Source organism: Mobula hypostoma, chromosome 7 (genome assembly GCF_963921235.1).
Source record: "Mobula hypostoma chromosome 7, sMobHyp1.1, whole genome shotgun sequence".
Lineage (NCBI taxonomy): Eukaryota > Metazoa > Chordata > Chondrichthyes > Myliobatiformes > Myliobatidae > Mobula > Mobula hypostoma.
The window spans coordinates 184,170,795-184,183,314 of record NC_086103.1 but is presented as its reverse complement, the minus strand read 5'-3'; the positions used below and the strand labels follow the sequence as shown (position 1 = coordinate 184,183,314).

Sequence of the window (12,520 nt, the reverse complement as noted above, 5' to 3'; positions counted from 1 at the left end):
CCACACCACAACCCCCTCCCCCCACACCTCAACCCCCCTCCTTCCCCCCCCAAACCCCCGCCCCCTGCACCCCCGGGCCTGGCCCAGTCTCGGTGACATTGCCGCCTCTCTCCCGCAGTGCCGGATGCAGTGTAAGGAGCTGAGCGCGGAGACGCTGTACGATGTTCTCCACGACGCCGAGTACCGCCGCAAGTGGGACGAGAACATGATCGAGACCTTCGACATCGGGAGGCTGACGGCCAACGCCGACGTCGGTTACTACGCCTGTGAGTGTAAAGGGCGCAGCGCTGGGACGGGGGGTGGGGGTGCCTACCGGACCCTGCGAGACTGGGAGGCCGCTACCGGTCGTCAGTCTGAGCGCCAGGAGATCCCGTGGGAGCAGGACGACGAGAGGCACCGTCACTGGCTGCTGCTTGAGCTGGGAACATTGATCGTAGAGCAGTACAGGCCCTTCAGCCCACAACGTTGTGCTGACCCTTTAACTCCAAGATCAATCTCACCCTCCGTCCCACACATAACCCCTCATTTTTCTTTCATCCATGTGCCTATCTAATTGTCTCTTCAATGTCCCTAATCGATCTGCCACTTGTAGCACGTTCCACTCGCCCGTCACTTTTCATGTTTTAACAAAAAGCTTACCTCTGGTGAACCCCCCTCAACGTTCCTCCAGTCACCTTAGAATGACTCCCCCTCATAGTTAGCCATTTCCGCCCTGGGAGCAAGTCTCTGGCTGTCCACTCAGTCAATGCCTCCTATCATCCTGTACACCTCTGTCAAGTCACCGGTGGCTTGAATGTTGTTCTTGCTGTGGAATCTTGGGTCGGGAGACCTTGGGGAGAGATGATCCCCACCCATCTTCCCCACCCCCAGAGAATCAGTCCTCAGCCACAGAGTATCCACCAGCAGACAGGGATTGATGTAGAACACAGGACAGTGTTACAGGACCAGACCCTTCAGCCCATCATGTCTGTGCTGACCACAGTGCAGAATTAAACTAAATCCCCCTCATGATCAATCTCCCTCCTTCCCTGCGTATTCATTGTGAAATTCAGGTTCAGTTTCATTGCCATCTGTCTGTCTCTCATAATCGTACAAACCTCTGTCAGATCCCCCCTCAGCTTCCGCCGATCCAGAGAAGGCATCCCAACTTTGTCCAACCTCTCATTACAGTTCACGCCCGCTAAGCCAGGCAGCATCCTGGTGAATCTCGTCTGTCGCCTTTCCAAAGCCTCGACGTCCTTCCTATAACAAGCACTGCACACAAAGTGCCAAGAACCAAAGATTTTCCGGCTGCAGTGTGAATTCCTGACTCTTGTATTCATTGCCCCATTCAGTGCAGTCAGAGAGAAACAGTGCAGATACAGGCCTTTCGGCCATCGAGTCTGTCCCCTCCCATCTTATTTACCTCCCAGTCTACTTTGTGAGCTGTAGACTTGGACCCCAAGATTCCTCTGTACATCAGCGTTGTTAAAGGTCCTGCCTTAAACCAGTAAAATTCTCATAAAACTTCCCTGCACCCAGTCCTGTATAATGATACCTTTCCTGTATGCAGGCAACTGGAACTGTATAGTCCAACTGCGGTCTGACCAAAGTCTTGTACAGCTGTAACATAACTTCCCAACTCTTGTATTCAATGCCTTGACAGATTGAAGCAAGTGTGTAAAATGTTTTCTCCACCACCCTGTCCCCTGAGCCGTGGTTTTCAGGAAAATGTGTCCTGGTAGTCTGAGATCACTCTCTCCTACAACACTCCCTGGGGTCCTACCATTAACTGTAAGTCCTGCCACTTCTCAGAGTGCTAAACCTCACATTTACTTGAGTTACATGATCTCCCTTCATTCTCCTGCTGAAGGAAGAAAGTCCTAACCTATTCAATCTTTCAGTGGGGTCTTAGGTCCCATTGTAAACCCTCGCATGGTGTGCTGCTGAGACCCGAGTACAGCCTCCCCACTGCGAGCTCTGTGTAAATCCAACGAACCCATTCAGTAGACATCTTGCTCGAGACATTGGTGAGACCGGATTTGCATTCCGTTTTGGACACCCTGCTATCAGAAAGATGCAGAGGGGATTTGCGAGGATGTTGCTGGGACTCGAGGGACTGAATTACGGAGGAAGGTCAAACAGTTTGGGACATCCTACGTTGGAGAATAGGAGACTCAGAGGGTGGTCTGGTCGTATCTATGTGTCTAAAACCACAAGAGGCACAGATGGGGTGAATGAACTCATGGTTTTCTCCAGGGGTGGGAAGCAAGAACTGGAGAGGAGATTTACTAAGATGCTGCCTGGATTAGAGAGCATGTCTTATGAGGATAGGTTGTGTGAGCTGGGGCTTTTCTCTTTGGAGCGAAGGAGGATGAGAGGTGACTTGATTGAGGTGTACAAGATGATAAGAGGCATGGATCGGGTGGACAGCCAGAGACTTTTTCGCAGGGTGGAAATGGCTAATGAGGGGGCATAATTTTACGATGATTTGAGGAAAGTATAAGGGGGATGTCAAGAGGTAGGTTTTTTACTCAGAGAGTGGTGGGTGCGTAGATTGTACTGTCAGGGATGGTGGTAGAACCAGATACATTCGGGACAGTTAAGAGAATGAAAGAAAAATGGGGGGTTATGTGGGAGGGAGGGGTTAGATTGACCTTGGAGCAGGTTGAAATGTCATCACGCATTGTGACTGAAGCGCCTGTACTGTGTTCTACAGGGTGCAGGTTTAAACTGAAAGAGGGGAGATTTAATAGGGACCAAGGAGTGGTTTTCACCCAGATTTACTTCAGCCCATCACCCTGACTGGGCCATAGACTGCTGTCGGCAGCTCACCTGCATCCTCTGACCTGGACCAGTCTTTCAAGTTGTCCCCTGGTGTAGCCCATCTTCAAAGACCCTTCCTCTCCCAGGGACGGGGTCTTCGGAGCTTCTGTTGGTGTTTCCGTCGCTCTGGGTTTTTACGGGATGGGGTTGCCAGCCCCACGTACAACCCCCTCTCCTCTCACAGCCGGGCTTGAGATTGTCTGCGACAGTGTTATTTCAGCCAGTGGGTGGTCAGTATGTGGATCGGACTGCCAGAGGAAATGGTTGAGGCAGGAACAGTAACAATGTTTAAAAGACCTTGGACAGGTACAAGGATAGGAAGGGTAGTGCACGGCTTCCCATCCTTTTTATGCCGTGGACCAACACTGTTAACTGAGAGGTCCGTGGACCCCAGACTGGGAACTCCTGGTCTGGAGGGATTTGGGCCAAGTTCAGTGAAATGGAAGTAGGTCAGGTGGGAAATTTGTTCGGTATTGATCCCCTGGACCAAATGGCCTTTCCTTGTGTTCATTACTTGAGCTCCCCAGTCCCATTCCCCGTTCCCACATCCTGTTTAAACCTGCTTACGGGGGAGGGGTTGGTGATTGTTTTGTTGTTCTTTGGTCACCAGGGAGGTGCCCAAAACCCTTGAAAAACCGTGACGTGGTCACCCTGAGGTCATGGATACCCATGGGCACGGATTATATCATCATGAACTACTCAGTCAAACACCCGGTGAGTGTGGGGGGGTGGGAGGCAAGGGGGTGGGGGGGGAGAATGCAACGAGCTGAGGGGGAAGCGGTAGGGGGTCAGTGGGTGGGAAGGGGAGGGGTTGCTAAAGTGGGGGTGAGGGGGAGGGATCAAGGGGGGAAGAAGGAGATGGGGGAGTTGCCAGCATTGGGCCCAAAGGGCCTGTTACTGTTCTGTATCTCTCAGAAAAGAGAGCACAGCTTTACGGTGAGGGATGAGCAGGCTATGCACTCGGGGTGCCGGGGGTGGTGGTCGAGGCTGGGGTGGTGGTGGAGGCTGGGGTGGTGGTGGAGGCTGGGGTGGTGGTTGAGGCTGGGGCTAAATACTGCAGGTGGGTTGCCGAGGGTGATGCGGCTCGTTGGGCTGGCAGGGCCTGTTCTGCCCTGTGTCAAACTCAGTGAGCCGAACAGGGCTCAGTCTCCTCCTGGGCCGTGTGGAGGCGGGCACAGGGAGACCTGTACCTTGGTTTGCTCCGTGTCTGTGACTCTCCCACCCGGCAGGGGCTCTCTGTTGAGATTTGCTCTCTGACTGCTTGGTCACTTTCATAAAAGATAGCACATTTCAGGCCCTTCGGCCCATGATGTTGTGCTAACCCTTTAATCCACTCTGAGACCTAACCCTTCCCTCCCACATAACCTCCATTTTTCTATCATCCATTGCCTGTCTCTTAAACGTCCCTAATGTATCTGCCTCTCCCACCATCGCTGATGGTGTATTCCATTAATCTCTATGTCAAGAAACAGCCACCTCTAACATCCCACCTGGTATTTCAAGCACCTTAAAGCTGTCCTCTCATTTCTGACTTGGGAGAAAGTCTCTGGCTGACCACTCTTTTCTTGTACATTTCTATCAAATCACCTCTCATCCTCCTTCTCCCCAATGAGAAAAGCCCTTGCTCCCTCAACCTTTCACTAGGATATATCCTCTAATCCATTTCTTTCAGAGCTACCCTCCGAAGAAGGAACGGGTTCGTGCCGTCTCAATCCAGACCGGATACTTAGTGGAGACGAACACTGCCAACAGCTGTACCCTCACCTACCTGGCTGAGGTTGACCCCAAAGGTAAGACTCATGCCCGGGAAGTCGTGAGATCCAGGCTGCCACTTCTCTGGATGCTATGCTGAGGCCGAGTTCAGACTCCGAATCGGGCCGTCAAGTTTGTTCTTTTGTGGCAGCAGTACTGTGCGATATGTAAAAAAATGTTACAAATTACAGTAAGAAAATACTTAAAAAGTGCAAAAAGCGAGCAAAGTATTGAAGCAGTTCTCAACATTTCATGGACCGTTCAGAAATCAGATGGTGCAAGGGAAGAAGCTCTTCCTAACAAGTTGAGTGTGTGTCTTCTGGCTCCTGTACCTCCTCCCTGATGGTAGCAATGAGAAGAGGGCATGTCCTGGGTGATGGGGGGTTCGTAATGATGGATGCCGCCTTTCTGAGGTATCACCTTTTGAGGGTGCCCTCGATGCTGGGGAGCCCAGTGCCCATGATGGAGCTGACAGAGGTTAAAATTTTGTCAGTCCTCTACAGTGGCCCCTCCACACCAGACAGCGATGCAACCAGTCAGAATGCTCTCCATGGTGCATCTGTAGAGATTTGAAAGAGGGTTAATAACATAGTGAATCTCCTCAAAAACTTACAGTGAAGTGGAGCCACTGCCATGCCTTCTTTGTAATTGCTGAGATGTGTTGGGCCTGGGATAGATCCGCAGAGATCTTGACACCCAGGAAGTTGAAACTGCTTTCTCTTTCCACTGCTGATCCCTTGGTGAGGACTGGTGTTCATTCCCTCGACTTCCCGTTCCTGAAGTCCACGATCAACTCCTTGGTCTTACTGATGCTGAGTACAAGGTGGTTGTTGCAGCACTACCCAACTAGCTGATCTGTCTCGCTCCTGTATGGCATTTCTTCACCATCTGAAACTCTGTAAACAACAGTGGTGTTATCGGTGAATTCAGAGATGGTGCCTGAGGCTGTACAAAGCTACAGTCACGGGTGTAGAGACAGTAGAGCAGGGGGGGTTAAACAAGCATCTTTGAGATGTGCCTTTGTGTAATGATCCTTGGAATGAAAGGGTTAATATATGAGGAGTGTTTGATGGCTCTGGGCTTGTACTCAATGGAGTTTAGAAAAATGAGGGGGTGATCTCGTTGAACTGTATTGACTTAGAGTGGACGTGGAGAGAATGTTTCCTATAGTGGGAGAGTCTAGGACCAGAGGTCACAGCCTCAGAATAGAGGGGCATCCATTTAAAACAGAGATGAGAGGAATTTCTTGAGCCTGACTTTGGTGAATCTGCAGAATCCATTGCCAGAGATGGCTATCGTCGCCAAGTCATTGGGTAATCTTGAAGCAGAGGTTGATGGGTTCATGATTAGTCAGGGCGTCAGATTGCAGAGAGAAGGCAGGAAATGGGGTTGAGAGGGATAATAAATCAGCCATGACAGAATGGTGGAGCAGACTTGATGGACCGAATGGCCTCATTCTGCTCGTCTGCCTTATAGAGTGCTGACCAGAACTACACACAGTACTCCAGCTGTGGCCTAAGCAGTATTTTACAGAGTTGTACAGTAACCTCAAGTTCACAGTGAAACAAAGATGAGGATTTCAAAGACAAAGTCGAGTCTATTGTCATTTCTACAGCTGCAACAAAAAACTTACTAGCAGCAGCATCAGATAAACATCCATATAAAAGTAAAATTAAACAGAATTTGTACAAAGAACACAATTTGAACAAAGTCCATTCTAGTGCAAAGTGAACACAGTGTTCAAACGTTCATTTATTATCAGGGTATACAACTCTGAAATTCTTCTTCTCCAGATAGCCACGAAACCGAGAATGAAAAGAAAGGCAGCACAATCATCAACCCCCAAATCCCTCCTCCCCACTCAAAAAAAAATGGAACGGGCACATTGACCCCCAAATCCCCCTCCCCACACACAAAAAATGAGAAAGATCAGGTGATAAAGACAGAATATAGAAAACTATGAGTCTATAGTCCAAGTCCGTTTCCAAAACACAGAAAACCTGGGTAACGTTCTCCGAGCACAGTGGCAGGCCTTTCCCCCTTCGGCAGCAGAGCGATCCCCTAGCGATCAAAAGGCAGGTAGCCAGCACTCACCCTCAATGTTTCGATTGCCCTTGTCACTTTAATCCGCGAAATGGAGTCAAACCAGCCCACAGCCTTCCCGCCACGAAGCTTGCACTCGCTGCCTTTGCATCCCGGAATCCTCTCGGAGACTGCAGAGCGCTGGAACACCCAAACGATCTCCAAACTGCAAATCACAGGCTCCAACAGTTCCAGAATCACACCCAAGACAAAAATCAAATGTAAGAGAAGTGAAGTACATGGTTTCATGATCTATCCAGGAGATGTTGACTGACAGAGCGTTGTAGACAGGCGCCATCTTGACTGGAAGACCGGAAGTGAACCTTGCAGTCGTGCTGTACCGACGCAGTGATCGGGTAGTGCAGGTCGGTTCAGAGTCAGAATGATTGAAGGGAAGTAGCCATTCCTGAACCTGGCGGTGTGGGACCCCTGCCCAATGGGAGTGGTGGGAAGATGGCCTGGCCCAGGTGGTGGGGGTCTTTGATGGCTGTTGCTTTCTTGAGGCAGCCCCTCCTGTAGATACACCCATGGTGGGGATGGATGTGCCCACGATGTATTGGTCAGAGTCCACACTTTCTGCAGCGACAACCGATGGATCTTTGATGATGAATGTGGTCTTCCTGACGTAGCCCCTCCTGTAGATACAACAGATGGTGGGGAGTGATGTGTCTGTGATGTCTTGAGCAGAGTCTCTCTCTCTCGTAGTCACGTAATTTGTTGCCTTTTGCACATTGGTTATTTGTCTGTCCTGTTCAGTGCAATCTTTCATTGATTCTACTATATTTCATGGATTTATTCTGAATGCCCGCAAGAAAATGAATCTCAGGATTGTTTATGGTGACATATTTGTACTTTGCTAATAAATTTACTTTGAACTTTCAAATAGCGGTACCAAACTGTGAATTTCAAGAGAAGGTGCAGAATTGAGGGAAGCTGAGTCGGGGAAGTGGGTGATTCACTTGTGAGTGAGTCAGTCCTCACTCTGAAATGCCTAGCAGATAGTGACTTTTCCCATCTCTGCACTGAAGTTGTAAAACTTCCCTTCCAATGCTCAGGTTTGAATGTCTGCAGTGGTCAGAGTCTGCCCCCTGCTGGTAGCGCCAGGTATTACTGAAGGAACTCAGTCACTGGAAATCAAATGTATTATCATTGGCTTTTACACAATAAAATTTGTTCTTTTGTGACAACAGTACACTGCAAAAGCATAAAATTATTATACAGTACTGTGCAAAAGTCTTAGGCACCCTGGATTTCTAATATGGTTTTAGATGGTATGGCCTCCTCACAGGCCTGATCTGAACATCATAGAGGCTGTCTGAGTTTACCTGGAGACACAGAAGCAAGTGAGACAGCCAAAGTCTGCAGGAGAACTGTGGCAAGCTCTCCAAGATGCTTGGAACAACCTACCAGCCGACTTTCTCATGAAACTGAACGACAGTGTGCCCAAGAGAACTGATGCAGTTTTAAAGGCGAAGGGTGGTCACACTAAATATGGATTTGATTACTTCCCCTGGCCCCCCCCTTCCCTTTCTCCTGTGGTCCACTTCCTCTCCTATCAGATTCCTTCTTCTCCATCCCTTGACCTTTTTCACACACCTGGCTTCACCTGTCACCTTCCAGCTAGCCTCCTTCCTCTTCCCCTACCTTTTCATCTTGGCATCTTCCCTCTTTCTTTCCAGCCCTTAAGAAGGGTTTTGGCCGGAAACAGTGACGTTTGTTCCCCTCCATAGAAGCTGCCTGACCTGCTGAGTTCCTCCAGCATTTTGTGAATGTTGCTTTGGATTTCCAGCATCTGCAGACTTTCTTGTGTTACTGATTTAATTCAGATTTTTATTGTTTACTGCTCTTTTATAGTAGATTTTTTGATATTTAGAAACTGTTCATTTCATTATTTTTGAAAGCATCTTGGCTTTGCAGAATTTTTTTACATGTGCCTAAGACTTTTGCACAGTTCTGTAAATTCCAAAAATCAGTAGTGAAAAATAAAGGGGAAGACGAAGATAATACCGCGAAAACGAAGATAATACCGCCAAGACAGTGGAAACGAGGACTGAATTCTGCCGACAACCTCCCCCACCTGACCCCCTGGAAATTAATGGTCAGGCAGTGTCTGTGGTTGAGTCATTCAAATTCCTGGGGACTACCATTACCAGGACATTGAAGTGGGACGAGCACGTTGAGCTCATCACTAGCAAAACCCAGCAGAGATTGTTCTGCCTACAGCAGTTTAGAAAACTCAGCATCTCAGGACTTCGCCTGATGAATTCTTACTCAGCTATCATTGAGAGTGCTGTGACCACCTCTGTCACCGTTTGGTTTCCTGCCACCTCCTCCCTCTCCAAGTCCAGGTGGCAGTGAGCGTCCACTCAGTGGAGAAGATCATCGGCTGTCAGCCACCGACATTAAAAGACCTGTTCATCGCCAGAGTGAAGAAAAGAGCTGGAAAAATTACTGCTGACGCCACCCAGCCAGCAGTCACCCATTCACCCAAATGGCCAACAGGGAGACGTTACAAGTCCATCACCTCCAGGACTACATGTAATTTCTGAAGCTTCTTTCCTGTAGCTGGCCAGCTTCTCAACAAAACTCCCTCATGTGTAATACCCTGGCTGTGTTTGCACAACATCTGTGTAAAACTTCTTTCCTGTTCTCCTTGTTCTGTGGACAATTACTGTATCTTTCTTAAATCCTTATTTATTTACCATAAGTTGATATTTGCACATGTGACCGTTCTACTAATTGTCGACTGCTCGTGGCTGTTTGCACCGTTGTCTTGTAAATTGTTGGTTGCTATTGTGTTGTCTGTTATTGTCCTGTGTTTTATTTATTTTCTGTTGTAATACAGCGCTTTGAGCAAACCCCAATTAACCTAAATGTACTGGGTCTGGGCTGTGGAAGGAAATCGGAGCACCCACATGCAAACTCCTTACGGGCAGCAGTGGGAATTGAACCAGGTCGCTCGTGCTGTAAACGTTGTGCTAACCACTAGGCTACCATGCCACCCCACATTTATGCTTGGCTCTGAACCACAATCAATTCTGGTATGTTTCACTTACTGGCAATAAAGAGATTCTGTTTCTGATCAGAAATCTGACACTGAGAGAAAAGAATTTCTAAAGAAAAAATATCTTAACGATGGGCTTTATTTGTCATATTTAGAAACTTGGAAACATAGAAAACCTACAGCACAACACAGGCCCTTCGGCCCACAATGCTGTGCCAAACATGTACTTGCTTTAGAAATTACCTAGGGTTACCTATAGCCCTCTATTTTTCTAAGCTCCATGTACCTATCCAGGAGTATCTTAAAGACCCTATTATATCCGCCTCCACCACTGTCATCGACAGCCCATTCCAAGCACTCACCACTCTCTGCATAAAAAACTTACCCCTGACATCCCCAGCACCTTAAAACTGTGCCCTCTCGTGGTAGCCATTTCAGCCCTGGGGAAAAAGCCTCTGACTATCCACACGATCAATGCCTCTCATCATCTTATACACCTCTATCAGGTCACCTCTCATCCTCTGTCACTCCAAGGAGAAAAGGCTGAGTTCACTCAACCTATTCTCATAAGGCATGCTCCCCAATCCAGGTAACATCCTTGTAAATCTCCTCTGCACCCTTTCTACGGTTTCCACATCCTTCCTGTAGTGAGGTGACCAGAATTGAGCACAGTACTCCAAGTGGGGTTCTGACCAGGGTCCTATATAGCTACAATATTACGTCTCGGCTCTTAAACTCAATCCCACAATTGATGAAGGCCAATACACCATATGCCTTCTTAACCACACAGTCAACCTGCGCAGTTGCTTTGAGTGTCCTATGGACTCGGACCCCAAGATCCCTCTGATCCTCCACACTGCCAAGAGTCTTACCATTAATACTATATTCTGCCATCATATTTGATCTACCAAAATGAACCACCTCACACTTATCTGGGTTGAACTCCGTCTGCTGCTTCTCAGCCCAGTTTTGCATCGTCTCAAAGTCCCGCTGTAACCTCTGACAGCCCTCCACACTATCCACAACACCTCCAACCTTTGTGTCATCAGCAAATTTACTAACCCATCCCTCCACTTCCTCATCCAGGTCATTTATAAAAATCATGAAGAGTAAGGGTCCCAGAACAGATCCCTGAGGCACTCCACTGGTGACCGACCCCCATGCAGAATATGACCCGTCTACAACCACTCTTTGCCTTCTGTGGGCAAGCCAGTTCTGGATCCACAAAGCAATGTCCCCTTGGATCCCATGCCTCCTTACTTTCTCAATAAGCCTTGCGTATTTATATTGAAACACACAGTGAAATGGGCCATTTGTGTCAATGACTAACTCAGTCCAAGGGTGGTACTGGGGCGGCCCGCAAGTGTCACAATGCTTCAGGTCCCCACATCGCATGCCCACAACTTAGTATCTGGAGTTTTGGACAGTGGGAGGAAACCGGAGCACCCGGAGGAAACCCACGTGGTCTCGGGGAGAATGTACAAACTCCTTACAAACTGCGGTGAGAATTCCAGTTGCCACGCTACTGTGCTGCTGTTTCTGAAATGCTGAGGGTGTGCCTTCAGATTCCTGTACCTCCTCCCTGATGGTAGGAATGAGAGGAAAATAGACAATTAGTGCAAAATAGAGGCACAGTGAGGGAATGTTCGTGGGCCATTCTGAAATCTGATGGCAGAGGGGAAGAATCATTGAGTGTGTGTCTTCAGGCTCCTGTACTTCCTCGCTGATGGTAGCAATGAGAAGAGGACACGTCCTGCGTGATGGGGGTCCTTAATGATGGATTCTGCCTTTCTGAAGCATCACCTTTTCAAGATGTCCTCAGTGCTGGGGAGACTAGTGCCCATCATGGGGCTGGCTGAATTTACAACTTCTGCAGCTATTTCCAACTCTGTGTGGTGGCCCCTCCATACCAGAGGGTGATGCAACCAGTCAGAATGCTCTCCACAGTACGATCTGTAGAAAGTTCCTGAAGTTCAAAGCTCAAAGTAAATTTATGTCACCATATACAACCCTGATATTCATTTTTTTGTAGGCATAATCAATAAATCTATAGAATAATAACCATAACAGAATCAGTGAAACACTGCACCAACTTGGGTGTTCGACCGGGGTGCAAAGATAACAAACTCTGCAAATACAAAAAGAAAGAAAGAATAATAAATAAATAAATAAATAAATAAGCAATAGATATCGAGAAGATGAGATGAAGAATCCTTGAAAGTGAGTCCATAGGTTGTGGGAACATTTCGATGACGGGGCGAGTGAAGTTGAATGAACTTATCTCCTTTGGTTCAAGAGCATGATGGTTGAGGGGTAGTAACTGTTCCTGAACCTGGTGGTGTGGATCCTGAGGCTCCTGTATCTTCTTCCTGATGACAACAGCAAGAAAGAGCATAGCCTGGATGGTGAGGATCCCTGATGATGGATGCTGCTTTCCTGCAACAGCACTTTGTATAAATGTGCTCAATGGTGGGGAAGGCTTTACCCGTGATAGACTTGGTCATATCCGCTACTTTTTTAGGATTTTCTGTTTGAGGAGATTTGGTGTTGAGGAAATTTGGTGACATTTCAAATCTTCTCAAGTTCCTAACGAAGTAGAAAGGGGGTCTGCAGGCTAAAGACCAACATCAGAAATGTACGCTGGGACCTAGAACCAACTGACACAAGAAGCCCTGGTTGCCTACTCTTTTTGTGCGTATCAGTTCCATCATAAGCACTGCATCCCTAGCATCAAATCACCTCTCGCTTCCTTCACTCCAAAGAGAAAAGCCCCTAGCTCGCTCAACCTTTCCACATAAGACATGATCTCTAATCCAGACAGCATCCTGGTAAATCTCCTCTGCACCCTCTCTAAAGCTTTCAAATCCTTCCTCTAAT

General features: G+C 48.1%; 1 protein-coding gene across 1 annotated transcript in view; it reads left to right on the top strand.

Moving 5' to 3' along the window:
- Window positions 1-12,520, top strand: part of stard10 (StAR related lipid transfer domain containing 10) — a 57,287-nt gene that overhangs the window by 33,679 nt on the left and 11,088 nt on the right. The window contains exons 2-4 of the mRNA XM_063054710.1: window positions 119-266; window positions 3,416-3,519; window positions 4,478-4,595. Of these exons, the coding sequence (XP_062910780.1) occupies window positions 119-266; window positions 3,416-3,519; window positions 4,478-4,595 (370 nt within the window). The remainder of the gene's footprint in view (window positions 1-118; window positions 267-3,415; window positions 3,520-4,477; window positions 4,596-12,520) is intronic.